Source organism: Hippocampus bargibanti, linkage group LG12, assembly GCF_051943395.1.
Source record: "Hippocampus bargibanti isolate YZ-2025 linkage group LG12, ASM5194339v1, whole genome shotgun sequence".
Taxonomy (NCBI): Eukaryota; Metazoa; Chordata; class Actinopteri; order Syngnathiformes; family Syngnathidae; genus Hippocampus; species Hippocampus bargibanti.
The window spans coordinates 97,697-119,199 of NC_142745.1; the positions used below are offsets into that span (position 1 = coordinate 97,697).

The window sequence follows — 21,503 nt, forward strand, 5'->3', positions numbered from 1 at the left end:
AAAGAGCTGTGAAAATGAAAATAAGAAATGCGTCACCGGTCAAAGAGGTGATGTCATCAATCAGATCTGGCTTGACCTCTGCACCAGCGAGCTGTCTCCTGCTACGTACTGACTCTTTCACGATGCCAAGATAATCTGCCTCCTGCTCCAAAGTCAGATGGGATAGGCTCCAGCTACTCCCTGCGACTCTGTACGGGATCGGCAGTGTTCAAAATGAAGAGATGGATGCACTATGTCAAGATCACCGAGTGTCATTTTTGGAGTCTATGGCGTGCGTCCTAATGACTCCTAATGACTCGGTCAAAGTGTCAAACTGGAGCAGGTTCTGTAAGACTGTTTGCGTGGCAACGACACGAAGCGATTTGCCTCTTATTGGTTTGACACCACTTGGAAAGCTCTGTTGGAAAGTGCAATGGTGGCATTGACATTGAGTCGGCGTTTTCTAGAAATCGGCGCGCAGTCAGTACGGGAAATACCAAAAAATGTTCTTCTATTTTTGTTTGTGGACTTGTTTGAATTGATATCGAACTGGGATAGGCTGAAGAAATTCCCTGCCACTGCCTTCGGGAAACCTGATCTTGAAAATGAATGGATGCAGTGGTGGACTGTCAGGGCCTGCAAGGCCTTCTCTGCTGGCCTAAATATATGTGAATCACAGACTGATGTTAATTCTATTTTGTGTGTGAATTCTTATTCAATCATTCCAAATTGTCTTTCAGCTTCCTTTCATTGTTTTTCCCCTGTTGCGCTGCTTCCAGATGTATGTTTTTGTATTGAAGCATTTCACCAATTACAGTTCAGCCATCGTTTGTTACCAGGGCGCGAAATCGACCTGGACGCCTTCACAATCACTTCTGCGGGCCCTGGGGCATCAAATAAAGAAGGTCAATAAAACGGTTGCTTTAACCAATCAGATTGGAGATGCCAACACCAGGTCCTTCTCACAAGACTTATTTTCTGGATATTTCTGGAATACCCTCTAGTGGACTTGTAGTAAATCCCACCAATTTTTTAATATGAGTTGCGGTCGCAGCTGTCGCTGCAATCAAGGTTATATAGTCATAAAATAGTTATGAAGGGTTGGTTAGATTCAGACGTAGCACTACTGAAGGCCTAGGTGTGAAATGTACGGCTCGCCACTGCATGGATGTGTCGAGATTGCAAAGTAGGAGATGATCCATAAAAGAGAGGGACTTTTTATGCAAGTTGGATTGGATATGCCTTTATTAGTCTCACAGTGGAGAAATTTACATTTCGCAGCAGCAAAATGATGAAAGGAATGAAAGTAGAAAAACAAAATACATGAGCTGTTGGAAAGGCAGCCACTCTCGCGGCTGTTGAGATCAAGACTATTCATACTTGGTTGATGATGCGTTACTGTGTGACACATGAGCGCCAGTCGTGTAACATGACAATTATTTTACTCATTAAAATGCAGGAAATTAAGTCATTGTGTTTCTTAAAGTAATACTAATAATAATACATTTCATTTGTAAATTCCTTTCAAAACTCTCAAAGACACTTTAGTCACAGGATATTTTTTCTGCGGGTGAGTTGTGGCAGCCAATCTTACAGCCAAGTCTGGATATTCAGTTGAAAATCATGACATTTCTTTGGGAGTGAAGAAAGTCATCATTATCAATGACAATAAATTCAACAGGGGATCAGATACCATTTGACCAAAGAAAGATGAGTAGGGCTGTTATGACACGTGAACATACCTGTCGTGCGTCCAGGCCTCTCGCGCCGCGTGACGCTGAACCGACATGGCCGATGTGCAAGGAGTCACAATAGGTGCCACTGTAAACATTCACAGGGGGGAGTCACATGACCTGGTCTTAAAGAGCATCATCCTCAGCCCTACCTCCCACCCACCATTTGATTCCCCCGTGGCTCTTCAGTCGGGATTACGTTAATCAGCCACTCGCCATCTGAGAGAATTACTCGTGTTGGCTAAATAGGCGGAGAACTCAATAAAAGTGTTGTTCTTTTTTGAGAGTTTTGTTCCAGCTTCAGCTGTTGTTAAAGCGCTATATGAACCAATATGGATGCGCGTTGTATTTTGGACAGCTGCCCTCATGTCAAGCTCATATAAGTCCAGACCCATATCCATCCATCCATTTTCCGTAGCGCTTATTCCTCATTAGGGTCGCGGGGGGTGCTGGAGCCTATCTCAGCAGTCTGGGCATGAGGCGGGGGGAAACCTTGAATTGGTTGCCAGCCAATCGCAGATCATTTAGGATTTAACTTTTTTTTTCTGATGAAAGAAGAGAGTCTTACGCTGCATTGAATGTTTATGTCGTCCCAAAACGGAATGTTCTGTGGGACCCCTGACAGAAAAACAAACATGCCACTACTTCGATTTTGGGGCGGAGCAAAAAGTGTAACTGACGCTTTTCTCCACTAGATGTTGCTGTTGCCCACGAGTCAATATTTTCAAACAAGAAGAAAAACTACTTGAGAAGACAAATTGGGGTGCTGCAATTTCTTGTTCTTACACAAACACACACGCGCACACACGCGAGCACGCGCACACACACACAGAAATTGAATAGGTAATTGAAAAAAAAACTAAGGAAGAAAAACCACAAAACATAGCGTGTTTTCTGCACCATTAGGTAAGATGTATTCAAAAGCTGACCATGCGCCTCATTACGCCTTATGTATGGAAAATGTTTTAAAATATGTCACTTATTGAAGGTGCCTCTTATAATGCGGTGCACCTTATGTATGATATTTTTTTGAAATATGTCATCCGTTGAAGGTGCGCCTTATATTCCAGAAAATACGCAACTTGGAGGTAAACAAGAAGGCCGGGTCAGGCCCCCAAGATATAAGGGTCCGCAAGCACACCTCAGCAGTTTTTTTGGTCAGAAATGAGGCCAGACTGCAGCGAAAAGGACTTGATGAGGGCACACCGTCAATCCTGTGATGAATATAAAGAGCGGCCCACTGGTTAAAAGACACATATTGACAAGCTCACTTCCTGGCACGTACTCTACTTTTGAGGTGAATCATCTACTCGCAGATATTGAGGACAAACAAGAGACATGCAAAAGAAAGTATGCATGTTTGCCGAATTTGCAGTACAGCGAAAGACGAGGCTTGTTTGAATCGAAAACGTGTCCGGGCGGAAGGGAGGTGTGAGACAAGACTCGACAAGAAAATGCAACAATGTCTCCTGCCTGTGAAATACCTGATCATTCACTGTAATATATGATCTATACACTAAGATATTTTCCGGTGCATAAGGCCTACCAGAGTATAAGGCGCACCCCCAATGAATGAAAAAGGTTTTCCAAATATCAAAGATTTCCAAATATATGGCACACAGCATTATAAGGTGCTACAGTAGAGGCTGGGGTTACGCATTGGCGTTACGAACGCTTTAGCCAACACACTTTTCACCTTACCAACGTTAAATTTGCGAGAATATCATCTTGGCATACAAACTATGTTTCGGTAAACACACGGAGCGCCACAATGAGTGATGTGTCGTTTGCGAACGAGCCGCTTCTTGGAGCTCCTGAAATGGCAGCCGGCTTTTTCCCCCACTATTCCCCGCCCCTAGTCTTGGGTTAAAGCCGCAGATGATTGGTCAAGATCCGTGGTAGAGGAGGGAGGGGACACGCGCAGCAGTGAGCGCGGGGAGGGGTTACAGAAACAGAAACATGCGCACACACAGACAGGGAGACGACAGAGCTTGAAACAAAAAAATTAAAGTGAAAAAAAAAACGGTGAGAAAATGGATAGAAAATACACTGAAATTTGGACTTGTTTCAACTTTATTGATAGTTCAAAGGCAGTGTGTAGACTGCAAGGTTAAAATATCCCATAAATCAGGCTCCACAAATAACCCACACAGGCCATCTGTACGATTTGAATGGAACATACAAGCAAGGGAAGCAGCTATGAATGAAGTTTCTAGGGTGTCTGCCTGCATCTGTTGCAATATCACAACTTCTAAGACGTACAACCCAGAGCTCCTTGAGACACTTTATGCAAAAAGCTATCCTTTGCATCAAGCCATCAACGACCATCACAAAGGTCAATAAAACGACTTTATTATACAATCCAGTTTATTTCTTTCATGACAATCCAATAGCACATTTATTATACATAAAATAAGGTGTATTGTGTGTAGTTTTAAGGCTTATTTAGTCAAAAATGATGTTTCATGGGGACCTGGGAAGGGATTATTCTCATTTTAATGGTTTCCTATGGGAAATTAATGTTTGGAATACACACCTTTTACCTTACACACACTTTCTGGGAACATATTAAGTTCGTTAGCCAAGGTATCAATGTATTTAGGGGTCAATCGGTCCGGTTGAATCCCCAGGTAGCATACGCATTGCCCGCCGCTGTCCAATACCCTGCAGCTATGGCGCAGTTGCAAAAAGAAAGGCGAAAGTCAGAGACGAGACGCAAAGTTGACGCGCCCGAGGAAGCTGAGCTCCGAGTGCCCACTTCCTTTTTCCCGGCGACGCTCCGTCACAAAGCGCCACAGAGAGAAAACAAAAAAGAAGGACTGGAGAGCCAGCGAGAGAGCGCTCGCCCCCATCGGCCCCGTTTCTCTGTTGAACCGCTGCCAACGGAGGCTGGCCCAAAGCTTTGCGGCGCAACTGTTTACGAGCCGAGGCAGCGCCAAGGTAAAAAGACACAAAGCTCAGACCTGGAAGAGAAGAAGGATCTTCTTCCTCAACTTTTTCCATTTCTTTTTCTAAATCGTTTGACGACGAAGGGAGGATTCTTTGATGCTGACGTCACACAATCAAAGCTGTCTTGGATATCGCCTGAGAGAAGACGGGTGAAACATGGTGGACACATTTTGAATACAAAGAGTCCTTCAAATGGGTTCAATTTGTCATGCGTCTGTTTGCATTGTTCTTACTTTGTTCTTACATTGTTCTTGGACACCATTTTGACTCGAAACGGTGGATTCAAATGTTCGCCATTGTCCTCGACAGGAAATCTCGGACAAAAAAGAAAAGCACGCAGGCAGGTGCGGGACAACTAAAAAGACGCAAATGGGTTCCGCCAGGCATGGACGACCTGGGACGGATGCCAAGTGCTGACAAAAGGCTTAGCAAGGAACAAGTGGTTTGCGGCGAAAGGCACGGGGAGCCATTTGGATGCCCAAATTGGGAACACGTCAAAGGCCGCTGGCGTCGTTTCAAGCCTTCCTGTAAGTACTCACTTTTGGATTCTTTCAAGATGCCTTCCCCTGTCGTGCTCGACAAGCCTGTAATCCCGCAAACAAGCCAGACGACTTTGTGAGGACACCGCGACTCCGAGCCGAGCCTCCCTTTGAAGTCGCTCACTCGTTGGAGGATAGCATCCGCCATGTTGTGATACTTCTTCCCTCTTCTGGCAAGCGGACAAGGAAAAACAAAAGCATTTGACGGCTTCCATCTTGCTATATCAATCAATATGTACTGTATTGTATTGTATTGTATTGTATTGTATTTATCTTTAAAAAATCTCAACTCATTCACTGCCATTCCCAAATTTTGGGGGGAATTGAAAATATGACATAGAGTGCCATTCTCGAGTTTGTTCGGGTTTTGATTTTTCTTTCGGTGCTGATAAAGCACTGGTCAAACCTCTGGCAATGTTTTTTCCCTTTCCACCAGGGGCAGCATTTCCCTTTTTTCATGTTAGCGCTTTGTTCCAGCTTCAGCTGTTGTTAAAGCACGATATCAACCAATATGGATGTATTGCATTGTATTTTGTAAAGCCGCCCTTATTTCAAGCTCAAATAACTCCAACCCCATATCATTTAGGGATTCATTCTTTTTTGCTCGTGAAAGAAGAGAGTCTATGGTTTCTAACGCTGCATTAAATGTTGATGTAATCCTAAAACTCAATATTCTGTGAGCCGTGGAATTTGAGTGACAACGACAAAAACCCTGGCACTGCCGTGGAGACATTTAGCACATTGTCTGGCAGTGAGTGAGTTTCAAATCTTCAAGCAAAACAAAGACATTTCCAGTGTAGTTTGTGGTTTACAGGTGACTAGATGAGAACATTCCGCCTTTATCATAAAGCAAATTCATCTCATAGAAGTCTGGAAAAAGTGTGTTTTTCTTGTTGTCGTTTTGTCTGTACTTTAGTTAACAATTGGGCTAAAATGTACTTATTGGGAAAAGACCTCCTACGTTTGGAAGTAGAGTCACATGAAACTCACGCTTACATTCTGGGCTGGGAGAAACTGTTCCATTATAAATGACATCAGTCTCTCAACAGGCGACTTCCTGGTTTGTGGATAATGCCATCAAAACAAAAGTGATGAATTAAATGGACTGGAATGTACCATTCTGCGTCAGAGCCTGAAGGAAGACGGATGGGGAAGCAGTGTTGTTTTTTTTTTCTCAAGGTCGTTTGGTTCCAAGAAACCAGGACATTGTCCCCGTGCCAAGCTGCATGTCAATGAGGCAAAATAAAAGCCTGGAAGAAAAGGCGAAAAGGGAAATCGGGGCGCACAATAAGCCTGCCAGATGCTCCCTCATGATGGCTGAAGCTTGTTGTCTGGTTCCATACAATGGACAGTCCTTATCTGGTCGGGAGGAGTTGAGGAGTACATCCAAGAAGATACAAACGAGTTTTTCAAAGTGAAGGGGGTGCACACAAGAGCGACGGATACCTTGCTCATAAGCACCGCAATATCCCTTTCCTCGCCATCCAACATTTTCTCAGCAACCAGTCCAGTCCGTGCACTGCGTCGTCCGCTTTGCAACATTTGGACTGATCTTCCAAGACAAATTGATTATTATGTTTTATGACAGTAAGAGCACCCAACCAAACGCTGGAAAAAAGTTGGGAGCAGAGTGTCTCAAAGTATTGCTTGACTCGATAAGCGCAGAAATGTTTTTTAATCGTATAAAAGTTGTCGTACGGCGTACACAATTCAAAATGGTGAAAAAAGGCATGAAATACGGGTCTGTAAGTCATGCGATCTACCAATAGTATAACTGGTAGATCGAAATCGACGTATTGCACCCCCCTGGTTAAGATGGTATACTGATTTTGATGGCATTATTTCATTGTCAAACCTCTAAAGATGGAGGACACTGATTTGCTGTGGCGACCCCTTGATGTGAAAAGCCGAAAGGAAAAGAAGATTTCATTGTCAACTAGCATTGAATTTGTTAACATGGCTGTTTTCTTGTGTCATAGATGAACAGATGACACGTGATCTTCTGCCTTCCCTTTCTGTCGTTTCGGCTGAGGTAGTAGATTGAATAGTTGTGGGGTTTGCGTGCCCTCTGAGATAACTATACAATCTACTGTCTTTGCCCGTGAGACAGCTCGCTCAATGACAAGGTGGACGGAAATACCGCCAACTCAGCTCATCTTCTCTTTGCACTAAACATAATGGTGAGTGGAGGCTATCGAGGTGAGGTCGTCGCTTGTATAGTTATGGAATGCCGCCAGCCTCCCCCAGAAGTGCTAACTATACAGTCTATGACATCCCTTTATTGGGAACGCAAAGTGTGTTGTGTTGATGTTATGTCCGGAGAGACGAGAGGAGACGACCGGCTTTGTCAACGTCTTTCTTGTGCCGCCATCTTTGTGATCATCATCTGCCTAATATCGCTGCTGAACCTTGTGAGCTTGGCATTTTTTAAGAGATAAAGATCATGTTTCAAGAAGACATTTTACTTAAATAAATGTTGTGAATTGGGAATTTCTCCATTGCGGGACAAATCAAAGTGTTCTTATTTTAGTAACTGTTGAAATGACTCTCACTCTTTTCTTTGTATATATTTTTAAATAATGCGCCTTTAAGAATGTGAAGTTAGCTTATGTATGAAATTCACCACAAAGGTATCCAATGAATCAAGCTGCCCCATTTAAAAAAGACAAACATTCCAGGTTTTAAAAGGACATCTGGACGTTTGATGTCACATTTTTTTTACTTCCCGTGAGCGATACGTTTCGAGCAAAAAATCCAGTGTCAGTAGAAGTGACAGTCGTTCGTTTGTTGCACTTTGTTAAGAAGTGTAACTGGAAGAGAAACCATCATGAGATGTGAAAGTTGGAACTTTTGAAAACGTACAAGTTGAGGTCTTTATTTTTGTGTGTGTTTGCAAAATGGTCCCAGACACACATACCATCCGTGGCTTTGCTTCAAATCAGATCAAGACAATCACCATTGGTCCTTCCTGTATGCCTCATGTCATGGACAAAGTTGTTTAGATACAGTTTGATATATCAAATATGCTTTTTATACTTTTATATATGTACAGTTCTTTTGATGACACATTTGGTGAAGGTGTACATTTCAGTCTCCTGACATTTTCTTTTATGCATAGAATACTTTGTTTTTTCTTTTGACACCCTTTTGACAGTGTCAAAGCAACAGAGACATTGACGCCACATTTAGCGCGACTGGGCCTGCAGAACTGATTGTGAAGGCATCCAGGTAGAAATCTCCCCCTGGCAACAAATGATGGTTGAAATGTGATTGGTTAAAACACACATCAGGATGCAGCACAACGGTGGAAAAGCAATGAAAGGAAGCTGAAAGACAATGTGGAATTCTTTCATAAGAATTCATGGTCAAAATACAATTCACATTAGTCTGTGATTCAGATATTTGTAGGCCAGTAGAGAAGACCTTGCAGGCCCTGACGGCCCGCCACTGGTGTGGTCTGTCTCCAATTCCCTTGGCCACGGCTTTGAATTCACCTTAGCGTTGATTCATTCGCTCATCCCGAGCACTCAAGCCAAGTCACAAACCAAAAGTACTGGCCTCTTCCTGACGCAGCACATTCACAGTCTTCGGGGTTAAAGTGTGTCGGTCTTCACAGAAATGGGAAGAAGCACGCTTGACTTCCTCAAAGGATTCAAGCCCGAGATGAAGATGGAAGTGACACTACAGTCGACATACCGCAAGGCGAACCACAGAGGAGACGTGATGCGTAGCGGCGAGGTGGTCTATGCCTCTTTGGAGGTACTCATCGCCGTCTCCTGCGTTCTGGGAAACGCTCTGGTCATCGCCGCCGTGCAGACGAGCAGAAGTATCGGGCAACCCACCTTCTGTCTCATCATGTCGCTGGCGGTGGCTGACTGCGCGGTGGGCTTGGTTGCCGTCCCGCTGGCCGTGCTGGTTGACGGCAGAGTGAAGACCTCCTTTCGCGCCTGCCTCTTCATCAGCTGCCTGGTCATCCTGTTGACCCTGGTTTCCATTCTATCCCTCATGGCCATCTCACTGGACCGCTTTCTCCGTGTGTTTGTCCCACTCAGGTAAACTAATTATTTCATGCCTTTTCGGAGGACTTTTGATTTTTGTTTAATGTCCGTAAAACTCAAAGAATGACAATTTAGAAGAGACAATTACAAACCCAAATTACTACCGTGATCTTGTTGAGTAGATATTTAAATTTTAACAATAGTGACTGTTTATCATCCGAAAAGCTCCATCAGCAAACTAAAGTTGTGCTGGTAACGCTGGAACTATATATATATATATATATATATATATATATATATATATATATATATATATATATATATATATATATATATATATATATATATGTTCCAGACCTCTGCTCAGTTAGGTTAATACGCTAAGGTATCTGATTACCTCTCATCTGCCAATCTGATGACCTCTTTTGTTCGATCTGGTTACCGCGAATGTTCTATCCCCGGCTCTGATTACCTCATGGTCGATGGACCACTTTTGTACGACTGAGAGGCTTACATGGACGAAATAACACAATTTGTAACAGTGAAATCATATACTGCCGACACAGTCTTCATACATCTGTGTGTGTCTAAGAAAATTCAATTATCCATACCGCTTATCCCACATTAGGGTTGCGGGGGGTTCTGGAACCTATCCCAACTGTGTTCGGGCTACATTTTCGAACTGGTTGCCAGTCAATCACAGGGCACACAAAGAGAGACAACAATTTGCTTTGACTATCACCATTGACACATCCATACTGTCTTGTCTCCAGGTACAAAAGGACGGTAACACAAAGACATTCGTGGTCCGCGGTTGCTGCATGTTGGATCGTCGCTCTGCCTCTGAGTTTTGCTCCTATGCTGGGCTGGCACAACGAAGACACCACCTCCCCAGAGTCTCCCAACTCTCTGTTCGTCTGCCAGTTCATCGCCGTGATCCCCATGTCCTATCTGGTCTACTTCAACTTCTTCCTCTGCAGCCTGACACCGTTACTCGTCATGTCGGCACTGTATGGCTACATTTTCTGCATCATTCGTGGTAACCTCAAAGAAAAGCCGGGTAATGGAGCCCAGGCCAGATCTCACATCTACCTGAAGAAAGAAAGGCAGCTAGCAGGCTCTCTTGCCCTGGTCTTGATCCTCTCTGCCCTCTTTGCCCTCTCCTGGATCCCACTGCATGTGCTGAACTGCGTCGCCTACTTTGAAATGGCCACGGTGCCAGTGAGCGCTTTTCATGCGGGCATCTTATTGTCTCACGCCAACTCAGCTGTGAATCCGGTGGTGTATGCCTTTAAAATACACAAGATCAGGATGGCATACCTGAAGATGTGGCGGAGGTTCCTCTCATGCGGCGATGAGCTCCAAAGCTCTCAGTCCAGCCAGACTACGGACAACAACCAAAGTAGCATTAGTATGAATAACGATGTGCCGTTACGTGCTTAAAATGGCATATCCATCAATCCATGTTCTACTGCAGGTTGCGGGGAAAGTGCCTTTTAAGGGGAAACCCAGACTTCACTCTCCTCAGCCACGCTTCCAGCTCTTCCCCAAAAATCAGGATTCATTCCCAGGTCAGCTGGGAGACATTGTCTCTCCGGTGTACCTTGGGTCATCTCCAGCGCTTCAAGCCGGTAGTAAATGCCCAGAACACGTCACCAGGGAGGCGTCCAGGAGGCAAACTAATCAGATGCCCAAGCCAATTCATCATGTTCTGTGCCTGCGTGGGTTTCCTCCCACATTCCAAAAACATGCATGATTGAACACTCTAAATTGACTCGAGTCAAAGTATTCTTGAGCAAGGAACCAAACACCCAGTTTCTGAGGTCAATAAAGTCACAGTGTTCAGAACTTTGAGTGCCGATAGAAAAGTGCTGCGCAAGTACGGTAGTGTATCGTAAAAGGACCACGAATGCTGGGTGTTCATTGTGTATGTGGTATCGTAAATCAAAACCTCTACCACCTCCTGCTGGTTCTTTGTGTAATCACAAAATAAAATATGTGAAGACATTTTGTTTATATAAGTTTATCAAGCTGCAATCGACAATACTCTGCATTGTGGAAATTGATTGACCCAACATTTAGTTTGGCAAGAGTCCTGTTACATTGGATACTTTCATTTACTTGGTTTTTTTTGCTTCCCAAAATGTAGTAATTGAATGTATTAATAATAATAATAATAGTTGAAAATAAAGTCTATTTTAATTTTAAAAAATGAAGAAATACATTAAAATACCCAATTTTGGAAAGGAAAAAACAGATGTATAACAGATATATATATATATCTACTTTCTTAACATTGCCTCACTTGCTTCTGGTGATGTGTATGCGCGCAGCAATCAACGCTAATGCATCCATCAGCAATTAAAAGTTATATGGAAAAAGGCTTGCCAAAAAGCATCCTTCCTGTAATGACCCTGAGACCACATCCTCCGAGAACATCCCCACCCACACAATTTTAACTACTACTGCAGAAAACAGTGTCCCTCCCCTCAGTCACTGGCCAGCATGGAGAGAGCGACAGAGACGTGCATCCCGATTTCATCATCTCCAACATAAGAACATGATGGAAGGAAGAAGTTTGGTCCATTTGTATCCCTAGAGGTGAAGCATGGCCTCCTCTCCTGAGGTGAAGGTCCGAGAGCACGTGGACACAGTGTACGTTGCCATGGAGGCGGCCATTGCGCTGGCATCGGTGGTGGGCAACGTTCTGGTGGTGATGGTGGTCTTCATGAACCGGGCCTTGCGGGACACCACCTTTTGTTTTATCGTGTCCCTGGCGGCGGCGGATATCGCGGTGGGCGTCCTGGTCATCCCGCTGGCCGTCACCATCAGCCTTGGTATCAGGACTGGCTTCTACACTTGCCTGTTCCTGTCCTGCCTGCTGGTGATCATCACTCAGGTTTCCATCTTGTCGCTGCTGGCCATCGCCATCGATCGCTACTTGAGGGTGAAGATACCCATCAGGTGAAAGGAATCAAGAGCAAGCTGCATTTCTGTGGGGTTTTCCAGTTACTGGTCAAGCATTCTTGGACAAATTGAAAAAAGATTCTGATTTGAATGAAACCCGAAACCTGTCTTGAAACCACGACATCCAATCTGGATCCAAATTTTAAACCATACACTCGTTTCAAATGAGTGTATGGCTTGGTTTTTTTTTTTTCAATAGCTGGTGAAAGCTGCAGGCTTAAAACGGTCCCAATTCCCAGTTTAAAACGGTCCCAATTCCCAGTTTAAAATCCCAATTTGATACACAATGAAATGGCAATTCAAATCCGAGGCCGGGATTCAAAGACAAATCTTGATTGGAACTGGAAATTGAAACTTCAGCAATGGCTGTAAACATCAACAGTTCAAGCGCTAACTTTTGATTTTCAACTCTGACCAGTCTTGAAAGTGTCATTTGAAAGCTTCATCCTGTTTTAAGACACTAACTTTGATTTTTGCTTCTAATTTGATCATTTAACCCGTGTCCAAAAACCTAAATCAAACTTGAAGCCCTCAATCGAAAAGACAACCTTGGCTTTCAAAACAAAATTTTGAAGCTGTAATTTCCTCTGGTAGAGGCTTCCTGGCCTCTGGTAGAGGACCCGAGCTAAAAAATGGGGGACAGACACCACCCATGAGGATGTATTTATTTTTTATACTGCATACATGATTGACACATGTAAATAAACAAAAGTTGATGATCTCACCATGTTCAATGGTGAGATCTCCTGTCGTTTACACCTTTGAGAGCAGCGGACGTATATCTTTGGTTGGATGGATCCACTGCGCACGGTAGACTTTCAGCAAAATGAAAAAGAACCGCCATTGGCGGGAGTCCTTTAAATGACAGCAGCCGTCTTTTGCTATTCACCCCCAATCTCGTTGGTTCCGGTCTGTGATTTCAAAAGGTACACCAGCATGGTGACGCAGAGGCGTGCCTGCCTGGCCGTGTTCCTCTGCTGGCTGGTCTCCTTCCTGACGGGCCTGGTCCCCATGGCGGGATGGAACAACCGACACGTCCTGGGGAACCTGAGCGGCTCCGACCACATGGTGTGCCACTTCACCGCCGTCATGAGGATGGACTACATGGTCTACTTCAACTTTTTCGGCTGGGTGGTGGTCCCGCTGGCCGTCATGGTGCTACTGTACGCCGAGATATTCCGCGTCATCCGCCAGCGGCTCAACCGGCGGGCCGAGGCCGCGTCGGACGGTGAGCGCTACTACCGGAAGGAGCTCAAGCTCGCTAAGTCGCTAGCGTTGGTAGTGTTCCTTTTTGCCGCGTGCTGGCTGCCGCTTCACATCGTCAACTGCCTGGACTTCTTCCACCCGGGCCGCGCCACACCCAAGATGGTTGTGTACGCGGGCATCTTTATGTCACACATCAACTCGGCGCTCAACCCGCTGGTGTATGCCTTCCGGATCAAGCGCTTCCGGGACACATTGATTGAAGCGGCTCGGAGCTTGGTAGAGTGCGCTGGTGGCGGCGGTAGCGCGGGGGCAAGCTCGCATCCAGGCGGCACACCGGCGCCCATCGACAAAGCGCAGGCGGGCTCGCCGCAAGTCCTGCAACGTGAAGCGGGCGCTCAATGAGGCACTCTTAGCTTTCAATGCTAACGGTGCCCGTTCAGTGACACGTGTCACATTTGGGTTTCCGGGACTTCGCTTTGCTGTCATTTCATAGCATTGATAAACAATGACTGTCATTCAAAATGTTGCAATTTTGTGCCGTTCTACAGGTCTCTTTGAGATGATTTTTGTGCGTGCAATACTCCTTGTTTCTTTTCCAGCCCCGCTTTCAATTTTACTGCTGGAGTTTGCACATTTCCCCATTGTAGGACTATTAAAGGCTTTCTTATTCTGAAGATTGAATGACTGTCTGTGTCTTTGTGTTGTTATATTGTTTTGTTATTTTGTTGTTGTTGTTTTGACTTCAAGATGGCGCTGCAAGCGTGGCTGCCTTTACTGCAGCTCCTACATTTTGTTTTCTACTCATTCTTATTCTTTTGGTGTCGGGAAGGGCATCCCACGTCAAAGCTTGGCCAAAACAAACATGCCAATCAAACCTCTGAAGATGGAGGACACTGATTGGCTGCGGCGACTCCTTGAAGGAAAAGACCGTTAGCTGCCCAGCGTTTGCAACATTTGTCGAACTGATTTCGAATTTTGACGAGTGATTCACATGGATTGAGAAGACAGAAGCAGAGCCAAACACAGATCAGCTGCAGGTGTAGCGAGTGAAGTGTCCACTTCACATAAACACTCCTAAAGAAAACATGACTGAAATGTCAATTCATTGGTTTTGAAGACATATTTCAAAGCCCATCGCTTCTTGAAATAACGACGTTTATTTTGAAATGGCTCGATGATCATTGGCAACGTCATTTTGGCATGCGCTCTATTCGCAATCATTGCGTTGATGACAAACTGCAGCAAGTGGTTCATGCCCTTCCAATGCGGTCGCTGACTGAAAAGACGCATTTGAATGAAGCCGCAGCGGCGTCACGTTGTGGTGATTCACGCTCTGTGGAGCTGCGTCACCTCAGCACGGCTTGGATTTGACGTGGGCTCAGGTTCAGCAGCAAAAAAACTTGTCTAATGAGCTGACGCACCAGCCGTCACATTTGGAACGCCCCTGATGGAAGCCATCCAAGAATTAACACCGATACTTCCGATGGAACACTCTTTTAAAGGCCAAATGTACACTCCTTCACTGCCAGATGACGTGCAAAAATGTGGCCACTCCAGTGCCAGGGCTTTTGTCATTGTCACTCCAATTGCAGGACCCACAGAATATTGACTTTTAAGACTACACACTAACATTCAATACAGCGTTAGAAAGCTTAGACTCTCTTTGATGAAAAGGTTTCTTCAGCCGTCATCTGTACTTCTATGAAGTTGTCGGACGTTTCGCTTCTCATCCAAGAGCCTTCGTCAGCTAACTAAACTTAGAAGTACATAGTACTTAGTAATCGGTCAGGTCAATAGAATCAGCATAGCCTCAGGGAATAGTCCTCGGCTCCCCCCAACCTGAGAGCAGGGACCTATCATAGCAGAGGACCTCTGGACTGTAGGGAATATATATATATATATATATGTGTGTGTAGGGTAGATGTTTTGGACAGAATCTTTTCATAGGCTTGAAGATGATCACCCTGGGAATGACACGGCTCTCTTTGACGCTCTCGCCATCTGCCAGCTTCATCCTGGATGAGGGATTTCAAAAGTGCTGAGCGTCTTCTAATCCTCAGCCTTCGTCTTAAGAGAGGCCAGGTGCCTTCCATTTCGCACTCCTCACACCACGCCATCCAAAAGTGGCCTCGCCTCGCCTCAGGTTCAACTTCTCTTTCTTCGGATTCATCGAATTAGGTCGGATCATCCTGAGTAAGAAAGACACTTTTCCAAAATTCTAACCCCTTTGTTTTCATGTGCTTATCAGACAAGAAGGTTGATCATTCAAAGTGTGCGCAATGGCGGCGACGCCCGGAGCGGAGGGAGCCCACCAGGCGGCGGAGGCTCTCCAAACGGAAGTGGACCAGGCCGAGGCCGCCTTGTTGCACTTTGCCAAATACAGCCAAGTTCGCCAGGCGCGTCCGTGGGAGCAGTGGAGCTCCAGAGAGAAGGCCAACTTTTACATCGATCGCTTCTTTCTCGGGTTCCTGGTCGTCTTCCTGCTCGTGTTATTGGCCGAGTGCGCTTACAAAATGTGGTATGTGACCAACGTGAGGATGATTGCGGACCGTGTGTCCGACGCCGCGGTCTTCCTCTTTGACTGGCTCTTCGCTCGGGAGGGAGGAGACAAGCTGGCTGAACTCTGAATTACTCACTCCCAAAATCATTTCCCCCACAACAATGTCATGGAAATATCCATTTGGATTGGATTGGATTGCATTTGCCTTTATTAGTCTCGCAGTGGAGAAATTTACATTTCACAGCAGCAAAGTTATGAAAGAAATGAAAGTAGAAAAGCAAAACACAGGAGCTGCTGGAAAGGCATGAATGTCTGCTTCTCAATACACGGAAAGAAATATGTCCTCCGTCCACTGGATCAATTCGTTCTTTCGTGACTTGCGGTGGAGATGATTCAGAGAAGTTGGTGTTGTTTAATAAGCATGTTTTTGATGACTATGTAATTCTTCTCCTTTACGTCACTACATTTTAACTTTCTCCTTTGACAGAAAAAAAGAGGCTTGTTTTATTTGGCTGTTGGTTTACAACAGGTGTGTCACACACAATTTTGTCTCCATTCGCATCATCGCTATGGTTTTCTACAGGTGTCCCTGAGAACTACATTTATGCAGAACCATCTCATTATGTGCAGACTACGTGATAAATATGCTTTGAAAATCAGAAGCCAATAAAAAGTTGAAAAAAATAGGATTACATTTATGTTTAAAAAAAATAAGGCTCAGAAACAAAAATATTCGATGCCCTTCCTGACAAAACACATTCAATAAATGAAAAAAAGGTTTCCAAATAAATAAATATCTAAATGCGAGCGAGCTTTCTATCCCAGTTACTTAGCTATCTATTAGCGAGCTAGCTTTCTAGCTGAGTTATTTCCGGGTTGAGTGACGGCCTAGCTAGCTATCTGCGAACCAGCTATTAGCTATCTAGCTAGGTTTCTATCCGAATTACTTCCGGATTGAGTGAACGCTGTGTGCTGCTCACCCACAGGAGCACTTATCCTGTGACTGTAACGTGACCTTGAGAGTTTTGGAAGGCACTAATAGATGAATGATTATTATATTAAACCCTCTGCATTCAGGTGGTTTTCCTACGTTCATCGAATGCATCATAACACAGTAGCCGTGACGCCGCGACGGACGTCTCAAAGAACCAATTGGATCGCAGGTTTCTCGTTTTACGTTTCCGGAACATCCCCTCCTTCCTTCTCTCTTTCGGATTTCCCAGCGTGACCGACGTTTCGTGTCTGTTCAGACTTAAAGTAAGTAAAACCACGAGTATTTGTCGTGCGAGCGGTGGTATTAGCGAACGTTAAAAGCGTTAAGCAAACATACTCCCCGTGGTCGTTTCACAACCTTTTTGCTCGGGCGTAACGGCGACTTGTTTTGTGTCAGCAATGGAGGACGCGGAAGATGTCCGCCGCCATGCTGCCAGTCTTACCGCTGATTTCTTCTTTCTGCAAATATGTTGATGGCGTCTACTCAATCGCTCACATCGCGTTCCTTTTAATGACGCTTAACAATGTTAGTCGTGCCAGGCTGCTCTGGGAGGTCCACCCACGAGCGCGCATACTTGCAACCGCTCATCCGCTCTGGATCACCCTGGTGGCTTGGAAAACCACACGCTCGGCAAACACTCGCGAGATCTTTGTCGTCGACGATCCTTTGACATTTGACTTTATTATTTATTTTTTTAATCTGCACCTTCGGGAAGTGCGTTTACAAGGATGAGATGATGATCATTCTAATGCAATGTCCAAATAATGTCGAATAAAAGTGGCCGCTTTGACGCGTGTATGTTGAACTTGAAGGAAAATCCTTTCGCCAGCGGAGGTTGAAGCACATCCATCCCTCATCGTCTGATTCATTCGACAATCAGAACGAGTGGCCGAATGAGCACTTCTCCAAACCATTCTGGACACATTTGGCACATTGATTCATGATGACGATTATCAATATTAAGGAATACGCTTCTGTGTAAGCTCTCAGTCGTACAGGAGTGGTCCATCGATGACAAGGTTTCTTAGTAAGTAAAAGTACAGATGACGGCTGAAGAAACCTTCTCCTCGATAAAGAATACGCTGTAATAAAATATACAATTACATCTGAGAGAGTCACAATTCGGCAAGGGAACTAGTCAGAGTTTACTCTTTTGGAAAATTGCTCCAAATAACAAACTGTGCATCCCCGGATGTCACTTGTGATCGTTCTATGCTATGAAGTTTTGTGTCGACTATTCATCAGGGGCAGGAAGATGTGTAGCCGGATATGTCGGCTAAAGATATGTCGGCTAAAGTGGTCCGTGTGTGTTGTTGACAGAATGCGTTACGTGGCCGCTTATCTGTTGGCTGTGCTCGGTGGGAACAGCAGCCCCTCGGCCAAGGACATCGAGGCCATTTTGAGCAGTGTCGGGATTGAGGCTGATGACCAACGCTTAAACAAGGTACACTCGCAACCACTAAAAGCTTGAGGACGGACAAAGTGATCTATCTCCCCTCCATCACGGGGCGCTTATCTTCCAATACAATTCCCAAGTTATATGGAATGGGGCCGGCTGTCCAAAATACAATATAAGACATCCATATTGGTTGATATCGTGCTTTAACAACAGCTGAAGCTGGAACAAAGCGCTAACATGGGAAAAGGGAAATGCTGCCCCCTTGTGGAAAAGAGAAACATTGCCACGGCCAGCGTTTTATCGGCACCCAAGCATGAAAAAAAAAAAAAACTTGAACACATTTGGGAATGGTGCTTTTTTTCAATTCCCCAATAAATTTGTGAATGGCAGTGAATACGTTAAGAAGGTTGGGTACACCCTGAACTAACACGTTTTCTGTATTCACATAACCGGATTGCGTATGTTCATTTTAAACATGCTGTTAGGGTTCAACAAGTTTCAATCTGAAGTGTATTTCTGCGCAGGTAATTGGTGAGCTGCAAGGCAAAAACATCAATGAAGTTATGAATTCAGGTGAGTTTTTCCTAAGAAATAATGTTGATGCTGTACTCTGAAATAGAAGGAAAAAACCCTTTTTCCTTGCAGGCCTCTCTAAGTTAGCCTCCGTACCAGCGGGTGGCGCTGTGGCTGCTCCTGCTGCTTCTGCTGGTGGGACAGCTCACGCTGGGGCTGCGCCTGCTGCTGGTACGTATTACAACTGTTGTCTTGTGTATTTATACTTGTATCTATTCTTCACAGATAAGTCTTCATTGTTTTTTCAGCGGAAGAGAAAAAGGAAGAGAAGAAGGAAGAATCGGAAGAGTCAGACGAAGACATGGGCTTTGGACTCTTTGATTAATCTGCCTTTATTTCTAAAAAGCAATACAGTAAAAAGTTTACACAGAGTCAAGTGTTTCCGCCTCCTTTTTCATTTAGAAAAACAGCTTCTTTTACTTTGCTGACGAAGCTTCTCGGATGAGAACGAAACGTCCTTCAAAGAAGTACAGATGACGGCTGAAGAAACCTTTTCATCAATGGACCGCTCCAGTACGACTGAGAGTTTACACGGGCATATTATAGATTTGGAAAACTTTGTTCAATCATTGAAGGTGCGCCTTCCGTCCGGTGGGCATGAAATATGGAAAAAGTTTGAAAATACACCGTTCATTGGGGGTGCCCCTTATACACTGGAAAATATGGCCATTCTGATTATTTTGAAAATATAGAAAACAATCAAAGGATGACAGCAGAAAAGTGCTTCAGATAAGTTTCAGTAGCTGCTATTAAATGGAAGATTGCAAACGTCACCTAAGCATTATAATCATTAATATAATTAATGAGCATGCCATTTGTTTGGTAAGCCCTTGTTTTTTCCACCGGAAGTTATGCCACGATGCTTATTACCAACAACACACTGTGATGTAACAGCCTTGTGATTGCTGTCATTTTTTCCCCTTCACTGCAACTTGAAACTTGAAGCTGCAACAAGAGAGTGACTGCCGCAATCGCAACGTTAAATCATGGACGCTGTATGGTACATGTATTTCCATTGAAGACGTCACTCTCAATCGGAGACTGTGAGCACACTTGCTAATATGTTTGCTTGTGAACACGCGATGCTTTTGACACATTAATACGTGACAAAGCGACAACAACAAAACATGCTTGTATTTTACCCCCCCCCCCCCCAAAAAAAGCAGGGTTAGGGGTATGACAATCAGAAAACCTTGAACGGTCCCACAATGGCGACATTCGCAGTCCACAGCAGCAATTTGAAAGGATAGTAAAAACAAGATATTCGAAGCATAGCAAAAAATGTCAGCAGACAGATGTTTCATTAAAAAAAACAGTGCAAGTATCAAGAAAAGGTATATTGACATATGTAGCTGTATTGCATCAAGCCATATTTAGAATCAGAATCATCTTTATTGCCAAGTATGTAGAACACACAAGGAATGTGTTTCCGGTCGAACACGCTGCACTAGTATCATCATCAAAAAATTGCAAAGAGGCACTTCAGTACAGTTCAATTTTACAGTACAAGAGTGCAGTTTTTTTCGGGTTATGGTTTGGGTTTAGGTTTAAGGCGGGGCTCGGGAACCTTTTTGACTAAGAGAGCCATCAAAGTCAAATATGTATTTCGAAATGTTTTTCAGTGAGAGCCACACGCAAACATGCACGCGCGGCCACTTTCCAACAAAATGTAAGAATGTAACGTTGTGATATTACTCACCATTCATATGAATGCTTTTCCTTTTTCCTCACGATTGGTAAAACAATCCAGGCAAACGATGGGAATGAAAGTCAACTTGCCGGCTCCATACGCGAAGCTACTGCTAGCTAGCCTGCACGCTACTCATTAGCTTGCACGCTTGCTTTCTTCTTTCTCTCACAGAAGTATATTGATGCTAACGTTAGCACGGGGCTGGTCAAAGCGCCACTGATATTCTGGTAACTGTTTCATTCCAAATTAGAATCACGCCAGAAGTTTTTCTCGGTCCATTTTCTCCTTCGGCCCATTCAACCGGAAGTGTCAAGCTTATTTAAAAGGGGGCGTTTACCTGTTTCGACGTCAACGGTCATTGGTCAGTATCATCCAATCAAAATCGCGCTTTCCGCCAACTGTCGCCCGAACAGGAAATGAAGAGTGAAAGAGCGAGAAGATGGATTCACTTTTATCTGCGAGCCCGATGCAATCATCAAAAGAGCCATATAGATGTTTCCCTCCCACGAGGGGGCAGCATTTGCCTTTTGGACAGCCACCCCCATTTCAAGCTCATATAACTTCAGACCCACGTCACTTAAGAATTAACTGTTTTTTTTTCTGAAGAAAGAAGAGAGTCTAAGCCAAAAGGTTTCTAACGCTGCATTGAATGTTGATGTAGTCTTAAGACTCAATATTTTGCGGGTCCTGCAATTGGAGTGAAAATGACAAAAACCCTGGCACCGGAGTGGAAACATTTTTTTGCACATGGTCATGGCAGTGAATGAGTTAAGGTGTTCCTTGTCCTGGGCTGCCTGCAGGGTGAACCCGTTCCCCAGGTGGGATCCATCAGCAACAGCTTCCACTTCCATGCCGACAGACCGCCACATTCCATCTCTTAATTGCACGCTCGCGTTTGGGCCAAGATGGGGTGCGGCCAGCCACCGTGTGACATCATTCAACCCCAAATGTTGCTAAAGGTCTTGTCACCGTGGAA

The 21,503-nt window shown here is 44.6% G+C and overlaps 3 protein-coding genes and 1 long non-coding RNA gene across 7 annotated transcripts; 3 read left to right on the forward strand and 1 right to left on the reverse strand.

Annotated features, from left to right (window-relative positions):
* Nucleotides 1–1,219: 1,219 nt before the first annotated feature.
* Nucleotides 1,220–20,832, reverse strand: LOC148889798 (uncharacterized). Of its 3 annotated transcripts, XR_016116573.1 has the most exons (6): nt 20,537–20,832; nt 5,201–5,370; nt 4,895–5,055; nt 4,676–4,796; nt 1,722–1,800; nt 1,220–1,611 (listed from the first exon to the last, which is right to left on the reverse strand). It is a non-coding gene; the product is annotated as an uncharacterized LOC148889798 (long non-coding RNA). The 3 variants fall into 3 exon arrangements; XR_016116572.1 differs by lacking the exons at nt 5,201–5,370; nt 20,537–20,832 and having other exon boundaries at nt 4,906–5,168; XR_016116571.1 differs by lacking the exons at nt 5,201–5,370; nt 20,537–20,832 and having other exon boundaries at nt 4,895–5,168.
* adora3a.2 (adenosine A3 receptor a.2) lies at nt 7,323–11,282 on the forward strand. Of its 2 annotated transcripts, XM_089009377.1 has the most exons (4): nt 7,323–7,380; nt 8,355–8,428; nt 8,817–9,252; nt 9,972–11,282. In XM_089009377.1, exons 3-4 carry the CDS (start codon nt 8,819–8,821, stop codon nt 10,639–10,641), a joined length of 1,104 nt encoding a protein of 367 aa, XP_088865503.1. In that variant the 5' UTR covers nt 7,323–7,380; nt 8,355–8,428; nt 8,817–8,818; the 3' UTR covers nt 10,642–11,282. The 2 variants fall into 2 exon arrangements, with proteins under 2 accessions (XP_088865503.1, XP_088865505.1); XM_089009379.1 differs by lacking the exons at nt 7,323–7,380; nt 8,355–8,428 and having other exon boundaries at nt 8,471–9,252.
* Nucleotides 11,606–13,788, forward strand: LOC148889800 (adenosine receptor A1-like). Its single transcript, XM_089009380.1, has 2 exons — nt 11,606–12,162; nt 13,092–13,788. Exons 1-2 carry the CDS (start codon nt 11,807–11,809, stop codon nt 13,771–13,773), a joined length of 1,038 nt encoding a protein of 345 aa, XP_088865506.1. The 5' UTR covers nt 11,606–11,806; the 3' UTR covers nt 13,774–13,788.
* On the forward strand, nt 16,995–19,208 carry LOC148889801 (large ribosomal subunit protein P2-like). The gene is made up of 5 exons (XM_089009381.1): nt 16,995–17,128; nt 18,186–18,309; nt 18,789–18,837; nt 18,910–19,008; nt 19,086–19,208. Exons 2-5 carry the CDS (start codon nt 18,187–18,189, stop codon nt 19,160–19,162), a joined length of 348 nt encoding a protein of 115 aa, XP_088865507.1. The 5' UTR covers nt 16,995–17,128; nt 18,186; the 3' UTR covers nt 19,163–19,208.
* Nucleotides 20,833–21,503: the final 671 nt, after the last annotated feature.

Bases quoted from the DNA above. Each gene is read 5' to 3' on its own strand.
- adora3a.2 (XM_089009377.1), top strand. From the start codon at position 8,819: ATGGGAAGAAGCACGCTTGACTTCCTCAAAGGATTCAAGCCCGAGATG. The intron at 9,253-9,971 runs GTAAACTAATTA...TCTTGTCTCCAG, and splicing joins CGTGTGTTTGTCCCACTCAG to GTACAAAAGGACGGTAACAC.
- LOC148889800 (XM_089009380.1), top strand. From the start codon at position 11,807: ATGGCCTCCTCTCCTGAGGTGAAGGTCCGAGAGCACGTGGACACAGTG. The intron at 12,163-13,091 runs GTGAAAGGAATC...TGATTTCAAAAG, and splicing joins AGGGTGAAGATACCCATCAG to GTACACCAGCATGGTGACGC.
- LOC148889801 (XM_089009381.1), top strand. From the start codon at position 18,187: ATGCGTTACGTGGCCGCTTATCTGTTGGCTGTGCTCGGTGGGAACAGC. The intron at 18,310-18,788 runs GTACACTCGCAA...ATTTCTGCGCAG, and splicing joins ATGACCAACGCTTAAACAAG to GTAATTGGTGAGCTGCAAGG. The intron at 18,838-18,909 runs GTGAGTTTTTCC...TTTTCCTTGCAG, and splicing joins CAATGAAGTTATGAATTCAG to GCCTCTCTAAGTTAGCCTCC.